This window comes from Callorhinchus milii, unplaced genomic scaffold (assembly GCF_018977255.1).
Source record: "Callorhinchus milii isolate IMCB2004 unplaced genomic scaffold, IMCB_Cmil_1.0 Scaffold1, whole genome shotgun sequence".
Taxonomy (NCBI): Eukaryota; Metazoa; Chordata; class Chondrichthyes; order Chimaeriformes; family Callorhinchidae; genus Callorhinchus; species Callorhinchus milii.
In genome coordinates, this window is record NW_024704742.1 from 37,763,350 (window position 1) to 37,784,968 (window position 21,619).

The following is a 21,619-nucleotide window of genomic DNA, read 5'->3' on the forward strand; positions in this document are numbered from 1 at the left end:
CACACTGATACAATAACAACAACTTGGATTTATATAGCGCCCTCCACGCTGGATGGCGTCTCAGAGCGCTTCACAGTAACATATGCACACACTGATACAATCACACACATTCATACACACACTCACACACACTGATACACTCACACACAGAACCAATTTAAATTGTTGACATAGACATGACAAATCTATGCTTCTCTTTTTTCAGTAAAATACATTTTTCAAGTGAAATTCTTCATCAGTGATTGAAATGCCACATGAAGTTTCATGGTGAATAAAATAGTGATTGGTAAAATATTAATAACCTTGCCTTGACACTTGTTAGTGTTATCAACAAACAACAACACATTATGAAAATTGATCGTGGTGATTTCGCAAAATTCCTGACTCCTAATTTCAGTGATTTCAAGAAATCACTAAGTATTTTAGAGATTTTATGACGTTCCCGGGTGAAATACTGTGGTAGGTTCATAATTTTATTGATAATTTCCTGGATTTTGTGAAATCCCTGGTTTCACAATTTTACCGTCACATGTACACCGACACACATTCAACACACTGTTGGGAATACAGGAATGGTCTGCAGTAAAACTAACCACTCTGTATTAGCCAGGGGTTGGCCAGCAATGGACCTAATCATTCTTAGTCTGTCATTAAGGTGCAACAGTAGTGGAACTGATCACTTTATATTAGCCAATGTATGGAGTTGGAAATCTGAGATTAGAGGAAGAGTAACTATTTATTATTTCATTCACTATCACAAGTATCAATACTTCAGCTTTAGGAATAAAACAATGTAAAGCAATTACCATGCTTATGGAAACAACTATTCCTGAATATTTGATTAATATTTCAGCTTTAGGATTTTCTCAAGTATACAATTTAAGTAAATCCAACAGTCAATCATCCCTGGTCCATCAAGGGTGCCTTTTTAACACGTTCTCACAGACATCTCACAGACCAAGCTGTGCCCTGGGGCAGACTGGCTCAGTCACCCACACAACTGTAGCTGGTACCAAGGGCGGAGAGCCAGGACTGTGTTCAGCAGGAGCCAGATTGAAGTATTGGAGGAAGCATTTCGTCGGAATTGTTACCCAGGGATAGATGTTCATGAACAACTTGCTCACAAGTTGACTCTCGATGAAGACAGAATTCAGATCTGGTTCCAGAATCGTCGAGCAAAGCAGAAAAGATCTCACCATGAATCTCAGTTTCTGATTGTGAAAAACGCACTGATGTCCGGTTTAATTGTACCCAAACAGGAGGAGAAACATGAACATCAAAGCATCTAAAACCGGATCATGGGAGTCCTGTAGCTCAGTGGTTAGAGCACTCGCTTTGCAAGCGAGAGACCTGAGTTCAATTCCAGGCAGAGGGCGAAACCTTGGGCAAGTTTCCTTACTCCACACAGAGCCTAATAATAATCCCTCCAAAACCAAAAACAATAATAAAAATTGGTCATTTTCAATCTACGACTGTTTGTGGGACATTGCTGTGCGCAATTGGCTGCCACGTTCGCCCACAAATATACAGTCAATTCACTTTACAGAGTGTTCTGTGAAGCGCTTTGGGACATCCTCCCGACGTGAAAAGCGCTATGTCAAATGCAAGGATTATTATTATTATTATTATTATTATTATCTTTGACTAATGCTACTTTCTCACAGCGTCTTTTTATCAAGTTTCCACAAAAAACCTTGTTCAGTTATATTCTGTACACTATCAGCCCTGTCTTGCAGCAACAAGTTATATTTTACAACAATAAAAAGACTTCATTTCACAATAGCACACACACAGAGTGCAAATATAGACAAAGCATAGACGCAGAGCGCAACTGACAGTCACACACACACACACATACAAAGTACAATTGACAGATACACACAGACACAGAGCACGACTGACACAGACGTAGAGCAAACATGCACCAGCAGTGAAGCAAATGTAACAAGGTGCTTGTATTTATTGAGCACCCTTGATGCAAGATAACATCTGTGAGATAGCCTCTTAACATGAAAGGTACTGTATAAATATAAATTATTGTTGTCGTGTAACACCTGGAAATAAAAGTACAAGTACTCTTCGATCCCTTAATCACCTCCAGGCTTGACTACTCCAACTGCACCAGGGCAAACATGCTTACTGCACTGAACTTTCACCTTCACCTACATGATCTCAATTTCTGACACAGAGGCCAGAGCACTAAAACCTAAACACAACTGACAGTGGGGTCTAAGTTCTGAGTTATGATAACTATGAGCAAAAACATGTGTGTAGCGAGAATCACAATTGCCTTTAATTGTATAGTTAATGAAAATGATTCCAGAATCACCAGTGAAGCTTTTCACGAATTACGTAATTATCCATGGCACTGTGCAAAATAAAAATTATTTTTTGGGGGGTCATCCTTCCACCCCCACTGCCCTCCACCCCACTTGAGTCCAGCCCCCAGCCTGGGTGCAAACCCTTCACTGTCCAGCACCTTGGGATATCCTCCCAAAATGAAAGACGCTACATAAATGCGATTTGTTGTTGGTGGCGTTTCTCTTGGTTTTCCCGGCCAACAAGTCTCCAGATAAAATTAACCATTCACATCACAGCTGGTCGTGGAACAATGTTGAGCACCGATTAAGCGACCGCGGTTGTCTACCGATACGCAATCACTGCCCTTAATAAATACAATAAAGCGTTTCGAGAAGCCTCAACGAAAGACGGGAGGGAAATACCGGGCAAGAGAAAGAGGGTCCCCTTATTTATAATAATTATGGCCCGTCTTTCTCTCCCTCCCTGTCTTTTCCCTTCCCCTTTCTCTTTCTCTTTCTCGTCTCTCTCTCTCTCTCCTCCTCCTCCTCTTCCTCTCTGGCCACCTCTGGCCCAGCAGTGCCTGTAGTGACCTGCTGGAGGCGCCAGTGAGCATGTAGCTACACAGCAGTGTGCGGGGTGTCCTGGCAACGCATTGTTTAGGGGGCGGAGTGGGCAATGTGCGGGATTCCATGTCCCTCCTGTGGGCACAGCCTCTCACACACACACTCACACTCTCTCTCTCTCTCTCTCTCTCTCTGTGATCAGGAGCATTGCAGAGCTGCACCTGACACACACCCCCTCTCTCCCCCTCTCCCCCTCTCTCTCTCTCTCTCTCTCTGCAAAACACTCCTTACACACAGAGCACCACGAACAGTCTCTACCTTTAAGATCCAGACTCCCAGCTTCAGTCTCCAGTGTGCAAACCCCCACTCCCCACCACCCCCCCAACCCGGGGGTTTCATCGCATCGTATCAGTTTGCATCAACACTGTGTGGTACCCACGTTCGCAGGGGTTGGGTGGGCAGCGGTGCTCACCAGGGCTTGTGCAAGGCTTGTGCAAATGGCCCATAAATGTAAAATTGATCTCGTTTGGCAATCGGAGCCAAGAAAACCAAAGGAAATACTTCCTCAGCCCTGGTGAGTAAGCCTCTGGACGAGCACCAGCTACTGTGGCTGCTGCTCCAGTTGCTTTTCATCTGTTTGATGTTCACATATCAGCACAGGGTCTATTATACCTTGATATTTGATGTTTGAGTTTATATTATATAATATTATGCCTTGGGACGTCCTCCTGACGTGCAAGGTGCTGAACAAATGTAATGTGTTGTTCTACCAGAATCTCTATTCCTCATATTTATATGTTCACCGAATACAAATATGTGGATAATTTGACTATTCCTAACCTTGCTCTTGGTACGCTTAACATCAGCGCGGTGTAATGATATTTAGCACGTCCCCCTGGCTGCAAAATGAATGGAAATTTATTTTAATTTGCAGGTACAAAGAGAGATTGAAAACAAAGTATCTGAAAGACCGAAAACAAATAATTTTCTCTGATTCTCTCAATGGACGTCGATGGCGTTTCTTCAAGCCTGGGCTGGATGACTGTCGTGATGGGTATCCATCTTTAGAGGATCAGGGTCTAACAAAAAGTCAAAAAGGTCTCAGTCCTGTGCTTTATAATGTACCACAAGTGTTCAAGCCTAGTCGGCGAGAGTCACAAAAGTTAACCAAAGAACAAATATGTTATTCAAAGATTCCCCCATTGCAACACACAAAAAGATTGCAGATAGAAGAGATTGAATATTTTTTGACTCAGCATCCATTAGCTCTTTATCAACATCTGGAAGAAGGAATACCTCCTGAGGTAAGTGATACCTTGAGAAAATATTCACGTTTTAACAGTTTCTCTTTAAAAAAAATCATATATTTATGTGTAGAAAATAAACTTTGAATAAACTCTTAAAAAGGGATGGGAGTTACTCCCTGTATCTTGGCCAACAATCCTTGACTAAAATTGTTCATTCACTTCATGGCTGTTTGCAGAACATTTTTGTATGCAAATTGGCTGCTGTGTCCGCGTACAGAATATACAGTCACTACATTTTGCAGTAAATCCTGTGAAGTGGTTTATGACGGCTGATATGAAGCCTACTAGATCAAATGTAGGGATTATTAATTTGTAATAGATCCAAATGTTGAAATGTGGGCTCAGACAGGACTAAAATTTGAACAGATAGTTGGACAGAATATCAATAGTCATGGAGGTCATCAGTATATGTTAAGAATTTAACTTCATGCAAACCATGATCTAGTCTGATCTTCTACACAATGCTCATAATTTTGGGATGAAATGTGCATCATTCAATATTATTTCTGCTTCTAGAAATGCAGGCCCCTGCCCCACCCCCTTCCACACCACACAAAAGTTTGGCCCATTGAACATGTTGGCCTGCAATTTTCAGGGCTGGTTTGCAGAATACTGACTGACGAACTCAACTTTTAATATAGTTTGGGACATGACATGTGCGTGCGACTGCAAAGTTGAAGGAAGGCGAACTTGATGGACCTTGGTTATCTTTTGTATAGCAATTCTTATGTTCTTATGATGTGAAGCACTTTGAGATGTCTCGAAGATGTGGTAAAGCGCTATATCAAATGCAAGGAGTATTATTAGTGCACAGAGTGGAAATTTAATAATATGGTAACATCGTCAGAGTTAGTCATCACATTGAATGTTACATTTTTCACTCCTATATTTCAAAATGCTCGCATTTACCTACAAATCACTTGATGCACCTCCCTACCTCTCCAACCTGCCCGCACCCCACTCCTCTACTCATCTCCTTCGCAAAGTTGGCTTGGGTCTTCTGCTCATCCTTTGGCCTCTCTGCTCCACTATTGGTGGCTGAACCTCTAAAACTCTCTGCCTCAACTCCTCCACCTTGCCTTTTTTTTCCCCATCTTCAGGTCACACCTGAAGACTTTCTTCTTTGATGTTGCCTATGGTCACCTCCCCTTTCTCCCCAGCTTGGAGTCAAACAATGCCATTATTCAGGCCTCCAAGATGCCACTTGTGTAAAGGGCACTATATAAACATAAGAACATAAGAAATAAGAGCAGGAGTAGGCCATTCGGCCCCTCAATCCTGCTCTGACATTTAATAAGATAATGACTGATCTTCTAACCTAATTCCATTTTCCTGCCCTATCCCCATATCACTTAATCCCTTTAGTTTTTAAACATCTATCAATCTCAGTCTTGAATATGTTCAAGAGAATTCCATAAATTCACTACCCTCTGAGTGAAGAAATGTTTTCTCAACTCGGTTCTAAAGGGCTGACCTTTAATCCTGAGACTATGATCCCTATTTTTAGATTCTCCAACCAGGGGAAAAAGTCTCACACTGTCAAGACCCTTAAGAATCTTATAGGTTTCTATAAGATCATGTTTAATACTTCTATATTCTAGAGAATATAAGCCTAGTTTACTCAACCTCTCCTCGTAGGTCAACCCCCTCACCCCAGGAAACAACCTAGTGAACCTACATTGCACCCCCTCTAAGGCGAGTATATCCTTTCTCAGATAAGGAGATCAAAACTGCACACAATATTCCAGGTGCAGTCTCACCAAGGCCTTCTACAATTGCAGTAAGACTTCCCTACTCTTGTACTCTAACCCCTTTGCAATAAACACTAACATGCTATTAGCCTTCCTAGTTGCTTGCTGTCCTGCATACTAACTTTCTGTGATTGGTGTACAAGTACACCTGAATCCCTCTGAATACTAACACTATCTAGTCTTTTCCCCCTCTAGAAAATAATCTGCTTTTCTATTTTTTCTACCTAGGTGAATAACTTCCCACTCCCAAATTATACTCCATCTGCCACCATCTTGCCCACTCACTTAACCTGTCTATATCCCTTTGCATCCTCCTTGTGTCCTTCTCACAGCTTACTTTCCCATCTAGCTTGTATCGTCCGTGAATTTAGATACATTAAGCTCTATTTCCTTATATAAGTCATTGATGTAGACTGTAAACAGTTGAAGCCCAAGCACTGATCCTTCCGGCACTCCACTAGTCACAATCTGCCAATCTGAGAAGGACCAGTTTATCCCTACTCTCTGTTTTCTGCCTGTTAACCACTCTTCGATCCATGGTAATATATTACCATTAATTCCATGAGCCCTAATCTTATGTAAAAACCTTTTATGTGGCACTTTGTTAAATGCCTTCTGAAAATCCAAGTACACTCTATCCACTGGTTTTCCCCCATATCTAATCTGCTAGTTACATATTCAAAAAACTCTAAAAGATTTGTTAAGCACGATTTCTCTTTCATAAAACCGTGTTGACTCTGCCTAATCATATTATCATACTAAGTGCCCCACAATGACATCCCTAATTATAGACTCTAGAATTTTCCCTACCACCGATGTCAGGTTAATTGGTCTATAGTTCCCCATTTTTTCTTTCCCACCCTTCTTAAATAGCAGCATTAACTTTGTGACCTTCCAATCAATGGGAACCGTCTCAGAATCCAGTGAATTTTGGAAGATCAAAAACAATGCATCCACTACTTCTGCAGCCACCTCTTTTAAAACGCTAAGATGCAGGCCATCAGGTCCAGAGGATGTATCATTTTTTTTGTCCCATCAATTTATCTAGTACTATTACTTTACTGATATTAATTTGTTTAAGTTTAAGTTGTTTAAGTTCCTCACTAACATTAGTCTCTTGGTTCCCAACTATTTTTGGTAAGTTTTTAGTATCTTCTAACGTGAAGACAGAAGCAAAGTATTTGCTTCTGTCTTCACGTTGGAAGATACTAAAAATGCATATATAACTGCACATATATGCATATATAAATGCAAGTTCTTATTCTTGTCTGACCTGTCACAACAATAGATTTAGATTATTTCATGGGCAGAGAGTGGAACAAAGGGATTTTAACAGTTGGGAAAAATTGAAAGAGCTTGCCCCCAAGCAAAGCAGAGAGAACGGAAAACCAATGAAAATAATGTTAGAAATGGCAATGAGACCAAGTAATGTTTGAAAGGAGGCATGTGAAGAGCACAGATCAGATAGTGAACCCATCACTAGAAAAATAGCAAACCTTTATTTTAGAAAGATAATGGTCATATAAAACAAATAGAAAGGAAACTCAGTTGATGAAAGACAATGGGAAAATAAAATAGAGGTGGAAAACCAGCTTAGAATCTTAAGATTCTTACAGACCAAAGACAACCTTTGCAAAACAAATACAACGTAGTGTAGATTAGGCATGCACTACTAAAGCTGGGCTACGTAAAGCCTTAATGACAATAATAATAAGAAAATAATAATTATTGTATTTGGCATGGAGACTTTCCCTTCAGGAGATGTCTTTAATCAATATCAGGATTACAGATTTACTGTAAAGTGCAGTATTTTGTAGGCGAATGCTCATTACTTTTGGGAATGAGTGTAACCTCACTAAAAAAAAGCATTCTACGGTTTTGGATTTACTAAAGATGACGAAGACATTGACTTCAGCATTGGCTCAGGTGACTAAGGATAAATAACCATAAGAATGTGAGTTTTTTTTTCCAATGTGTGCTTTCTAATGAGTCATAATAATGTTCAAACACAGCTTTTTGAAGATATTGTTGGTATCCTGGATCCCGAAATGCTCCAGTATGGAGAAGATATAATGTCTGAGAAATCTGATGGCATGTATAAAGTTCAAGAACACAATTTAGAAAACATCTTAAACTTAATGGACGATGATACCACCGTGAACACGGAGAGCAAATTAAGGCAAATGGCATTGTAAGTACCTCTGTTCTATGCTTTACAGGGGCCATGTTGAAGTGTTTATTGCTTAAACTTCTATGAGATCCAATAAACCAGTGGTGCAACAAGGCTTCAGGTGCCCTGGTGCAAGAATAGGTTGGGAGCCCCCTTCCCAATTCAAAATTGTGTTTACTATACAGGCACGTACTGGCCTATTGCGAGCCCAGGACACAGGTAAATGTTTCCAAAATGGCTTAAATGTTTTCTTTTGGGTGAGGTGGGATGAAAGCACATTCCGCTGCCAATGAATGGAGCACCCATAACCTCGAGGGCCCTGGTGCGACTGCTTTACTTGCACTATTGTAGTTATGCCATTGCAATATACTCTCTCTTATCCTGTTTTCCTCTCTATGATTCTATATTGTTATCCTCCCAAGCCACACAATGTCTGTGCTAAAAGTGCTAGTTGAGCAGTATGGTCAGAATCCTGGCCAGAGCAGCCTGGGAAAACTGCAGGCAGGTGTATCAGAGCAGTCTGTTGGAGAGTCTTATTCAAATCTGCATGTTGGGAACAACCATAGCTGTGGTTGCAAATCATTGCAACAGGAATCAAATCTGGTGCTATCAGTCCATGGGGGAGAGGCCTTCATGATTGACTCTCTAAAGCACCATTCAACAAGGGAGATACTGGAGATCTATAAGCAGAGTAGTAAACCTAGGGAGACAGTGGAAGCAGAACATGTCATTTGTTTCAAGAACAAATTAGATAGATTTCTGCTAGAAAATAATATTTCAGGATACAGTATATATAGTTTGGGACACAACATGTCAAGTGACTGCCAGGATGGTGGAAAGCGAAATGGATGGACCTTGTGCTTCTTTCGCCAAGCAAATTCTTCTGTTATATAGCCAGACTATATGGGCACTAGCTCTGCTTTCCCTCACATCCACAATATAACCCATCTCTCCATTGCCTCTTACCCCAGGTTGCACCTGAAGTGCGGTACTCCATATACAGTGGTTCTGGTCACTGACCAGGGTTTACAGGCAGTCCAGCAGACAGCAACAAGGTTGATCCCCGGTGCTAGAGCTATGAGCAACAACTAATTAGGACCCTTCAGTCTGGAAGATACGATTCAGATGGGACCTTAAAGTGGTACATAAGATTTTAAGCGGGATTGAGAAAGTAATCTCAGAACAATACTTTTAGATGCACTAAGACACCAGAACCTGATTTAGATATACAAAGGGCAGTTTCAGGAGAGACACCAGGGAGTATTTTTTTACCAACAGAGAAATGAATGACTGAAACAGGTCTCTAGGAAGGATGGTTGAGGCTAGGACGCTGGATGCAATTAAAAAAACAACTTGATAGGAAGACGGTAGGGTGCGAATTCTGGAAAGATGAGATCAAATGTTCCTTCTTCGTCCGAGAATTTCTTGTGATTTTATATGATCTAATCCCTCTATCCTCGATACTCCCAATACCCTTTAATATATCTCTTTTTAAAGCACCTAATTCCATTTTTATATTCTTCAACTACGATTTGTGGCAGAGAATTCCACATTCCATCTACCCTCTGTGCGAAGAAATGTTTTTCTAATTCTCCTTCATTAGTTTTAGAGAATATCTTAAATATGTTTATTCTTTGCTGAGAAATTTATCAAGAAAACACACCTTATTCTCTGCTTTTGGTAAATTTACTCCAGAGAATCATTGTCCCCAGCCTTTTCAGATTACTGCCGACAACATGAGATAAGAGTGCAAAGCAATTGTATGACATTTCACCCACAAATATACGCTCAATTCACTTTACAGTCTATTCTGTGAAGCGCTTTGAGACGTTGAGAAGATGTGAAAAGCACTATATCAAATGCAAGGATTATTATGATTATTATTCAATGAGAATACCCTATTATAAATGAAGACGATGATTGCTTATGGCTAACGGTAATGGTTTGTGTTTGTCAAAAGAGAGGAGTCAAGGCGCAAAAACCCGTACAAGTGGCTTTTGCTCAGGGAAGCAGCAAAGAAAGAAAGCAAGAAAGTGAAACCCAAACGAGTCACCTCAAAACCAATGGAGGAGGAACTAAAGCAAATAACCAAGGAGTTCTGTGAATGGGTTGCCTCTCTGGTAAATGGAGTGAACAGGATAAGTAAAATATTGAGGTTGAAAATGTGCTTGTCTAGAAAATTTTAATCTTACCGCTGTCTCACATCAGATAAAGCACACGCAATAGTACCTGTGCTTTCTGCAAAGTAACCTCTGTACACCATATGGACTCATGAGGCCTCAGCTCTGAGGAGCATCCAGGTCAGAGCTGGTCTCACAAATCTCTGTGTTACAAATCATTTCAAAAATGTATTTTACATTAGAATACATTAGAATACACAGCACAGAAACAGGCCATTTGGCCCAAATGGTCTATGCCTGTGTTTATGTTCCACATGAGCCTCCTCCTGCCCTTCCCCAACTAAGCCTTCAAGCATAACCTTCTATTCCTTTCTCCCTCATGTACCTATCTAGCTTCTGCTTAAATACATCTATGCTATTTGCCTCAACAACTCCTTGTGGTAGCATGTTCCACATTCCCACTACTCTCTGTGTAAATAAATTTCTTCTAACTTCCCTATTTCATCTATTTGTGACTATTTTATATTGATGGCCCCTGGTTTTGGTTTCCCCCACAAGTGGTAACATCTTCCCTATGTCTACCCTATCAAAACCTTTCATCATTTTAAAGACCTCTGTCAGGTCACCTCTTTTCAAGAGAAAAGTGTCCAAGTATGTTCAGTCTTTCCTGATAGATATAACATCTTAGTTCTGGGATATCCTTGTGAATCTCCTGTGCACCCTCTCCAGTGCCTCCACATCTCTTCTATAATGTGGGGACCAGAACGGCACACAATATTCTAAGTGTGGTCTAACCAAAGTTCTATAGTAGTTTACCATAAATTCCCTGCTTTTCATTTCTATCCCTCTAGAAATGAACCCCAATGCCTGGTTTGCCTTTTTTATGGCCTTATATACCTGGGTTGCTACTTTTCGTGAATTGTGTATGTGTACCCCTTGATCTCTTTGCTCCTCTACCCCATTTAGGTTTTTATTTTCCAGGATGTATGTGACTTCCTTATTCTTTCTACCAACATGTACCACTTCACACTTTTCTACATTGAAATGCATTTGCCATTTAAATGCCCACTCAGCAACTTTATTAATGTCTTGCTGCAATTTGTTGCAATCCTCCTCGTATTAACTACTCCCCCCAATTTGGTGTCATCTGCAAATTTTGAAATTGTACTGCTGATTCCTGAGCCCAAATCATTAATGTACATTGTGAAGAACAGTGATCCCAATACCGATCCTTGTGGAACACCACTGCCCACCCCCTGTCAGTCTGAGTAGCTACCCTTTACCCCTACTCTCTGTTTTCTGGAGCCAGCTTGCTATCCATTCTGCTATTTTTCCCCTGACTCCACATGCTCTAACCTTATTAATCAGTCTATTATGTTGTAACTTATCAAACGTCTTTTGGAAATCTAAATATATTACATCTACTGTATTATCCTTGTCTACTCTTTCTGTTACCCCTTCAAAGAATTCAATGAGGTTGGTCAAGCATGACCTTCCTTTTTGAAATCTGTGCTGACTATTCTTTATTACGTTTTCTGTTTCCAGATGTTTTTCTATTACCTCCTTCAGTAAGGATTCCATTATCTTTCCTACTACCGATGTTAAGCTGACAGGTCTATGGTTCCCTGGGCTTGTTCTATCTCCCTTCTTAAATATAGGTATAACATTAGCTATCCTCCAGTCCTCTGGCACTACTAATTTTTTTAGATTTGTTTGAAACAAATTTTTTTTGAGCAAACCAAAATAGGTGGTTGTAACTAAGTACAGTATTTCATGGCCTATTTATAATGTTGGAAGAAATACTGTAAACCTCACATAAGTTGTATCAGTTGAGACCATACATTTAATATGACTTAGGCAAAGTATGAGTTATGTCAAAGTTGCATAGAATATAAACTCTTGAACAGGACTTGGGAAGATGTACGACTTAGGTGATTGTATGATTTATACAGATCAGACTAATGTGAGTTTTACTGTATCAAATGTTTTATAATTACAGTCATTTCTTGTTTTGAAAGGGTGGCGATACCTACAATATAGATGAATCGACTGTCAGGAGCCTGTTTGCCAGTGGTTATGAGGCCAAAGCCGCTGTCAATGTGCCTATTAGTGTGACAGAGCTGACCAGCATACCTCCAGAGTTAAGGAAATCAGTGGGAGTACCTTCAGTGATGTCTCCACTGAAATCCCATCTGAATAGGCTGGACCCAATCTTCGAAGTAAGCAGACCAATGTTCACTTTACTAGAATTCACCTCCTTAATAAATTGGTGAAGGTAATAATAATAATAATAACAACAACAATAATAACAATAATAATAATAATCCTTGCATTTGATGTAGTACTTTTCACGTCTTCTCAACGTCTCAAAGCGCTTCACAGAATAGACTGTAAAGTGAATTGACTGTATATTTGTGGGTGAAACGTGGCAGCCAGCAGTGTCCCACAAACAGTCGTGGATTGAAAATGACCAATCTTTTTTTATTTTTGTTTTGGAGGGATTATTATTAGGCGTGTGGAGTAAGGAAACTTGCCCAAGGTTTTGCCCTGCCTGGAATTGAACCCATGTGTGTCACTTGCAAGGCGAGTGCTCTAACCACTGAGCTACAACAACAACAACAAGATTCCATTTATAGAGCGCCTTTCACGTCGGGAGGACGTCCCAAGGCGCTGGACTCCTATAAGGGATATGGTGGGGGTGGGTAGTGGCTACAGCATGGAGAACGTCCGGGAGATATGGCAGAGAGTGTCTAGGTAGTGGGGATTATGTGGGGGTGATATCTGGGGGTAGCATATCTGGGAGTGAGTTTTGGAGATGTCTAGGGGTCACTGTCTGGGGGGTGGGGCAGGTGAAGATTTGAGGGGAGTCAAAGAATTGTTGGGGAAGGGGCTGCGCCCAGTCACACTCTGTGGTGGTGCCTCGAGGCCAGGTGGTTCTGTTCTCCTCTCCTCACGCTCCGATAACTTCACTCCCCCACTCCCGCACACTGGGCTTGCATGGCAGCTCGGCTGTTTGTGAGTCCTGGGACACTGGGAGCACCAGCAGGTACACAGCAATCCTGTACTTCAAGCCGGGGGCTGCTGCCACACCCCCAACACCCCCTGTTCCCACATCTGTACATCAAGCCTGCCCTTTCAATGGTTCATAGCGGGACTTCACCCATCCTCTTTTGATAGTGATCTCCTGCCAGTTTAAATGGTACCAGCATTCGAGCTTCAACCATCCTTCCTGTTAACATGTTTGAGTCATTAATAACCCTTTGGGTAAAGGAATAGAGGTATTGCCATAGAGATATCACAGAAGTCGTTTTCACACAAGGACATGGACAAAAGCTTTGAGTCGTCCTCATGACGTGAAATGTGCTATATAAATGTAAAGTGTATTGTAAGCTGCATTGTTTGGAGGTGAAAATAGTATCCATTCACTAGACTTTTATGGTTGTGTTTTTGATAGAAATGCGTCAAGAACAGAAAGGCAAAGTTTAGGTATGGAGCGTGGTACCTAGATCCCAAGACATGGGTGAAAAGAGGCTATGATGAACTGCTGCTGGATCCCGGTTTTCGAAGGAGCAGTGATGGTGGATCCAGATTTATAGATTTCACGACTCTAAAGGTAGTAATTTAGGTTATTGACTATTTTCAAATGGAGTCCTGTAGCATACTGGTTAGAGCACTTGCCTTGCAAGTGAGAAGACCTGGGTTCAACCCCCAATTATCCTTTCTCCCTCGCATCCAGTCCCTCACCAGCACCGCCTTCTTCCACTTCCGATGCATCGCCCGCCTCCACCAATACCTCTATCCGAAAGTCGCTGAAACCCTAGTCCATGCCTTTGTCACCTCTCGGCTGGACTATTCTAATGCCCTCCTCCACTACCATCCATAAAATCCAGATCATTCAAAACTCTGCCGCCCACATTCTCACCCGCACCAAACTCCGCTCCCCGATTACCCCAGTCCTTACCAGACTGCATTGGCTCCCTGTCCCAGAGAGGATCGACTTCAAGATCCTCACCTTGTATTCAAATCGCTCCACTCCTCTGCAGCCCCTACCTCTCTGACCTCTCTCCTCAAAACAGTACCCATTACCTTTGTTCCTCCGGGTCTGGCCTGCTCCTCGTCCCCCGAGTCCTCCGCTCCACCCTTGGTGGCCGTGCCTTCAGCCACTATGCCCCGAGGCTTTGGAATTCCCTTCCTTACTCTCTTCGCCTCGTTCCCTCTCTTCCTATTTTCAGGTCTCTGCTGAAGACCAATCTCTTCGACCTTGCCTTTGGTCACCTTCTTCCCTCTCCCCTTGGCTCGGCCCCGGGATCCGTTACTGTGAAGCGCTCTGAGACGCCGTCCGGCGTGGAGGGCGCTATATAAATCCAAGTTGTTGTTGTAGTCAATTGGCGGATCACTTTCTAGGTGTAATAATCCCTTCAAAAAAATATTAATTTGGTTACCCAATGCACAAATGTTTGTGGGATCCTGCTGTGTGCAATTGTTATAGTATATTCTGTGAAGCCCTTTGAGACATCTCAATGACGTGATGAAGTGCTATACCAAATGCAAGGATTATTAATATTATTATTACAAATGGATCAGTAATCAAATATTCAGCTCCAAATTCAGGTTGCTAGGGAGGGTGATTGTGGCCAGGACACTGGATATTTAAAAAAAAACAGATTGGTGCTATAATGGGAGAATGATAGGGTGAGGATGAGATCAAGATGGGCCAAGAGCCTTCTTCATCCAAACTAATTCTGTGAACTTGTGAACAGAAGAGCTGGAACATAAGTACAGAATGTGAAAAAGAGGTAATTCATCCATCAGACTGGCTACCTCCACATCCACTCCGCCACCCACGTCTGCGGTCACCCCCTCGACCTGGTGATCACTCAAGGCCTCACCGTCTCAGATCTCACCATCATTGACAGAGCGATGTCAGACCATTACTTCATCTCCCTTAACTCCTCAATCCCTCTCCCCACCGCCACCCAACCCACCTCCATCACCTACTGCAACTGGAAAAAATTTCCCCACCACTCTCGCCCACCACCCCCCATCCCGCTCGGCTGCTTTGGAGTCATCTGAACTCCTTCCCCTCTTGGCTTCCTCCCACAATGACCTATCCTCCTCGGTCACTGTTCTCCACAGCTCCCTCTCCTCCACTTTCGATTCCCTTACTCCCCTCTCTTCCCGAACCATCTCCTATTCAGATAAGTCACCATGGTACACCAGCCACCTCCACTTCTTGAAGACAAGTGCATGCCGTTGAGAGCACCGGGCTTAAATCAAACTTAATGATCCATCAGCAGATCTGGCTGGAACTTTTCAAATCCTACCACTTCGCTCTCGCCCCCTCTAATTCATCTTTCTACTCCAAGACAATCTTGGAGGCTAAGGGCAACCCCAGGCTCCTCGTCTCCATCACCAACTGGCTCATCCGTCCACCCTCTCATGCCTCACCCATCCTCACCTCAATGCCAACTGTGAGGCGATGTTGGACTTCCTCAAATCCAAAGTTGATGGGATCCACCCAGCTGCCTTTGCCGTTCCTTCTACTACCCCCATCCCCATCTCCCCCTCCCACCCCGGCCCCTACCCATCCCTCCCTCCACACCTTTGAACCTGTCTCCCACTCCTCTCTCACCGCCACTATAACCACCATGAAACCGACCACCTGCTCCCTCGACCCCATCCCTACCCCTCTCCTTCCCTCCCAGCTACATCTTCTTGCCCCTCTACTCACAGACATCATAAACCTCTCCCTGTCCACTGGTACTGTTCCCACCCCATTCAAAACCGTCGTCATGACTCCTATCCTCAAAAACCATCCCTGGACCCATCTGTGTTCTCAAACTACCGCCCCAAACTCCTTTTCCTCTTCAGTATCCAGGAATGAATTGTTGCTTCCCAGCTTCTATCCTTCCTCTCCCGCCACTCTATTCACGAGCCACTCAAATTAGTTTTCCATGCAGCCCACAGCACAGAAACAGCCCTGGTCAAAGTGACAAATAACATTCTGTCCATCTGCTTTCAGGGCTCCTTCTGCCTCCTCGTCCTTCTTGATCTCTCTGCTGCCTTCAACACCGTTGACCACTCTATCCTCATCCACCACCTCTCCTCTCACCTCAACCTTCATGGCTCTGTCCTTGACTGGTTCAGATCGTACCTCTCACACTGCCTCCACTTCATCTCCACAAACGGTTTTGCCTCTAGCCCCTGCACCGTCTCGTGCGAGGTTTCTCAGGGCTCTGTCCTTGGTCCCCTCCTCTTCAATATCTATATGCTCCCTCTTGGTGACATCATCCACAGACATGGGATCAATTTCCACATTTATGCAGATGACACCCAACTCTACCTCTCTGCCTCCACCCTTGACTCCAGGACCACTGCTTTCCTGACAGAATGTCTGGATGAGAGCTAACTTTCTTCAGTTGAATGTCTCCTGATTGGCACCTCAGGCTCTGACAGCATCACCATCCATGGTTGCACATTCCACCTTACTAAGCCAGGCCGGAACTTTGACGTCTTGTTTGACCCTCAACTATCCTTTCTACCCCACATCTGTGCCATGACCCTCTCTGCCTTCCCCCACCTCCGCAACATCGGCCAACTTCATCACTGTCTCACACTGTCTAACTCCTTGCTTGTCGGCCTCTAACTCTGCAGCCTGTGTCCGCTCCTGCATTAAGCTCCATGACCCTATCATCCCCGACTCCACTGGCTTCCCATCACACAGAGGATACAGTTCAAGATCCTGGTCCTCACCTTCAAAGCCATCCATGGTCTTGCTCCCCCTACCTCTGTGACTTCCTAACCCCCTACCATCCTGCCCGCTCCCTCTGTTTAGCGGGCTCTGGCCTGCTTCACATCTCCCACCTCATGCGCCCCACCATTGTCGGGTGATCCTTCTGCTACTCTGGAACTCCACCCCGCAATCCCTCCACCTTGCCAAATCCCTTGCCTCCTTCAAGACACATCTCAAGACCCTCCTCTTCGACCTTGCTTTCAATCACCATGCTTCGCCCCCGCCCTCCATCCTCCCCAATCCTGACCTCCAGCTCGGGTCCGAAACTCTGACTGTCCAACGCCTTGGAGTGTCCTCCTGACGTGAAAGGCGCTTTACAAATGTAATTTTGTTGTTGTTGTTACCTCCAAAATCCTGGACTACCCTACAACAACAACAAAAACAAAATTACATGTATAGTGTGCCTTTCATATTGGGAGGACGTCCCAAGGTGCTGGGCAGTCAGGGGTCAGGACCTGAGCATGGGGTGAGGGAAGGCAGAGAGGTGGGAGGGCGACCAAAGGCACGTTTGAAGAGGAGGGTCTTGAGACCGGCCTGAAGGAGGCAAGGGAGGAAGCGAGGTGAAGGAACTGTGGGATGGTGTTCTAGAGTGTGGGGGCAGAGAGGCTTAAAACCCGGCCACCGATGGTAGGGCAGGTCGGGTGGGAGACATGGAGCAGGCCAGAACCTGCTGAGCGGAGGAGCGGGCAGGTTGGTAGGGAGTCAGCAGGTCAGAGAGGTAGGAGGGGGCAAGGCCATGGATGGCCTTGAAAGTGAGGTCAAGGATCTTGAACTCGATCCTCTGAGGGATGGGGAGCCAGTGGAGTCGAGCGAGGGTGGGAGTGATGGGGTCATGGAGCCTGGTGCGTGAGAGTACACGCATTTTGGATTATCTGCAGCTTGTGAAGGGAAGAGTTGGGAAGGCCGATGAGGAGGGAGTTCCCATAATCGAGCCTTGATGTGATGAATGCATGGATAAGGATTTCGACAGCCTGAGGGGTGAGGCAGTGGCGGAGTCTGGCCATGTTGCGGAGGTGGTGGTAGGCAGTGGATGTGGGGGAGAAAGGACAGTTCACGGTCAAACAAGACACCCAGGTTCCTGATTGTCATAGTGAGGTTACCCTAGGACTTCATCCTTCTCACTTTAACTTCTGTGGGAAAGCTTTTTGACAAGTAGAAAGGAAAAAAATATATAGATTCAAGGACCATTGTCCTGCAACTTAAGATTGTCCTGAATTTTGGAAAATTCTAAAATTCCGACTTAAATCTTGTGAAAAACTGGCTTCCAATACTGAATTTAAAATGTGTTCAAAATTCTGCACATCTTAAATTTTAATATAATGGTCGAGTTTTCGTCGATTGTTAGTTTGCACTACTCAGGTACTCACTAGTTAAACTCATTAAGTCATTGGGGTGACTCAGTTAGAAGCTTAAAATGAAGATTTTCCTGAATGCAAATTCATTGTATAGATCAGGATATGATTAAAATCGGGATTTCTTGACAAAAAGAAAAGTGTAAATGTTTGAGCTGGTAAATCAAACAGTAAGTGCTCACCACCTCTGTTTGCTAATTGCACATTTTGCGTTTATCTTACAGCTTCAAGGTGGGACTAACATGTGAACCTCAACTATTGTATTTTATCTTCTTTGAAAGCAACCTTGTGCTAAATTCTTGAATAATACACTAGATGGAGCACTCACAGCATTAGAACTCCATTTGGGAAGGAGAGAGAGAGAAAAGGATTTATCTCCTGTGTTTCATTAAATTAGAGATTTTAAATTAGAGAAATTAGAACAATTGGGTTGCTCATTTTTTATTTCTATGGCAACTTTTCTTCTCCAATTCTCTCACCTACACTCATAAAGTGGTCATTATTCATGTACGAACCTGGGTAGCGAATGTTGGAAGAATAGTCAACAACAGGCAGCTTCACCTGACACCTACCCTGACTCAGGTGGTTGCACTTTCTCCTCTGAGTCAGGAGTTTGTGAGTTCAAGCCCCACGTGTGGTCCTTAAAGTCACAGTCTAGATGGGGAAATGCTGCATTGTAGATGTACTGTTCTTCGACTTTAAAATAAGGTCCTTTCTGCCTGTTCAGATAGATTTTAAAGATATCTGGGACATTACTAGTACCAAAGGGGATTCTAATAAGGCTGAATAGTACCAACCAGTGATGCAGAGAAGACTGACAGGAAATTATCTTATCTTTCGTAGAATCATAGAATTATACAGCACAGAAGGAGGCCATTCGGCCCATTGTGGCTGTGCTGGCTCTTTGAAAATAGCTATCCAAATCAATCGCACTCTCCCACTCTCTCCCCATAGCCCACAAACTTGTCCTCCCCAAATAATTATCTTCTTCTCTCTAAAAGTTGCAATCGAATCGGCTTCCACCAGCTTTTCAGGCAATGCATTCCAGATCCCAACAACTCACTGTGTGAAAAAATTTCTTCTCATCTCCCTTCTGTTTGTTTTATCAACTATTTTAAATCGGTGTCTTTGGGTTACCAACCCACCCGCCAGTGGAAATAGTTTGCTTTCAAGCAAAAGGACATTCTTCCAAAAAATATGCTCTACGGTATACCCTGTATATATATGTATATATAGAGCACTATAGGGGGGTGGGCTAATTCATTTAACCTGAGCTACTGCTTTTTTTAAAACTCTTTTTTTTATTGCTTTGTTAAAGGATAAGCACCAAAAAGGGCTCTACGCTACTTTGGCTTTCAGAGATTTCATTGAGGCTAAAGGAGCCAGAAAACCAGAGGTAAAGAGTACACAAAGGCATAGACATATCTATGATAAAACATACCTGCAAATTCAGGTGTATTTGCCAATATGTTTCAAACCATTGTAAAACTATAGTTGTCTCACAAATAAGGAGACCTTGGTCAAAATATTTTCTGAATCTTTAAAATATTTCAGATCTGACAGCTTTAATTCACATTTCAATATATGGAGGAATAATCAGAATATGTTTCCCAGCTACATATAAACTATTTATGTATAATTAAACTATATACCGTATAACTAAGTATTCTAAGTCCGGTAAATCTTAGTTTAAAAAAAACAACTGTTCTGGTTTTATATTTTTCAGTTCATGCAGCAATTGCTTACCATAAAGGAGGATTCAAAATTCACAGACTATGCAGAAATGCCACTGCATAACATAGAAAAGTTCAGGCGCAAAGCTGCTTTGCAGCATGTTGGTTTGGCCATGTATTAGCAGACTCCATCAATTGTATTGTTTTATCACAGTTTACTTTATGTTATAAGTTTCCAAGTATTTCAATCTTCCCCTTTTTACAGCTTTTACTTGGACCAACAATTTTCCTGATAATTATGTATTACGCTATGAATAAACTACATTCTGCCAAGATTGCTAAATTCTGTATTTGTGTTCATCTGTTAGTTATGTGCACAACACAGATCATTTAACACAAAATCGTGCAGCTGAACTTAGAAATGTTGCTTAAATGTGATTGTATATTTTTCGTTCTGGTCGTGTAATAGCAACATGTACTGTATGTGAAATTACTAACAGCAGATGTAAGACAAATGTGCATAATAATGTTTCACTGAATTTAAAATAGTGGATGTGCGTGTACCTTTGATGCTATCATGTTTGTAGGTTGTTGATTAAACCCCAAAATGATCCAGATGTTTTATCAGTCTAGGTTTCTCTGTGCTTAGCATAAGGTGCTTCTAAAATGATGTTCAGAAGCAGCTACTACAGTACGTATTCAGCACTGTTTTCTCTAGCAGTCTGAGACTACGCTATACCATAGAGCTCCTAATCCAAACATAGATGTGAGGTGGACACTGGCACGTAAAGAGTTTTCAAGAAAAATTTATACCCAGAGAGTGATCACGATATGGCAGCCTGGTTCAGTATATTTACAAATCCTATGCAATTCCACATTGTGAATACAGCCTTCATTGTAAATAGCCTGTGATAAATAGACTGAAATATTTGTAGTATTCAAACATCACCCAGAGAGGCACAAGATTTCTTCATTGTTGGAAATCACAAGACAACAACAACAACAAGATTACATTTGTATAGCGCCTTTCATGTCAGGAAGACGTCCCAAGGCGCAGGATAGAGTGCAGCATTCCGAGCTGGGGTCGGGGGGGGGAGAAGGGAGGGAAGGGGGGTGGCCGATGGAATGGTCAAAGAGGAGGGTTTTGAGACGGGACTTGAAGGAGGCTAAGGAAGTGGTGAGGCAGAGTGACTTGGGGATGGAATTCCAGAGGTTGGGGGCAGAGTGGCTGAAGGCTCTCGCGCCAATGGTGGGGCGGGTGGGCCGGGGGAGGTGTATCAGGCCAGAGCCGACTGAGCGGAGGGAACGGGCGGGTTGGTAGAGGTTTAGGAAGTCGCAGAGGTAGGGTGGGGCGAGGCCATGGAGGGCTTTGTATGTGAGGACCAAAATCTTGAACTGGATCTTCTGAAGGATAGGGAGCCAGTGGAGTCGGGCGAGAGTGGGGGAGATGGGGTTACGGAGTTTGGTGCGGGAGAGGACACGGGCTGCAGAGTTCTGGATTATCTGCAGTCTGTGGAGGGAGGAGTTGGGAAGGCCGACAAGCAGGGCTTTGCATAGTCGAGCCTGGAGGTGATGAAGGCATGAACAAG

The 21,619-nt window shown here is 43.1% G+C and overlaps 1 protein-coding gene across 1 annotated transcript; it reads left to right on the forward strand.

Moving 5' to 3' along the window:
- Positions 1 to 3,883: 3,883 nt before the first annotated feature.
- Positions 3,884 to 20,647, forward strand: zgc:158260 (uncharacterized protein LOC571389 homolog; the record flags this gene model as incomplete). Its single annotated transcript, XM_042341238.1, has 7 exons — positions 3,884 to 4,168; positions 7,935 to 8,113; positions 10,053 to 10,212; positions 12,231 to 12,431; positions 13,667 to 13,825; positions 19,676 to 19,753; positions 20,084 to 20,647. Coding segments are annotated over 7 exons (1,191 nt in total), but the record flags the coding sequence as incomplete, so codon positions are not given.
- Positions 20,648 to 21,619: the final 972 nt, after the last annotated feature.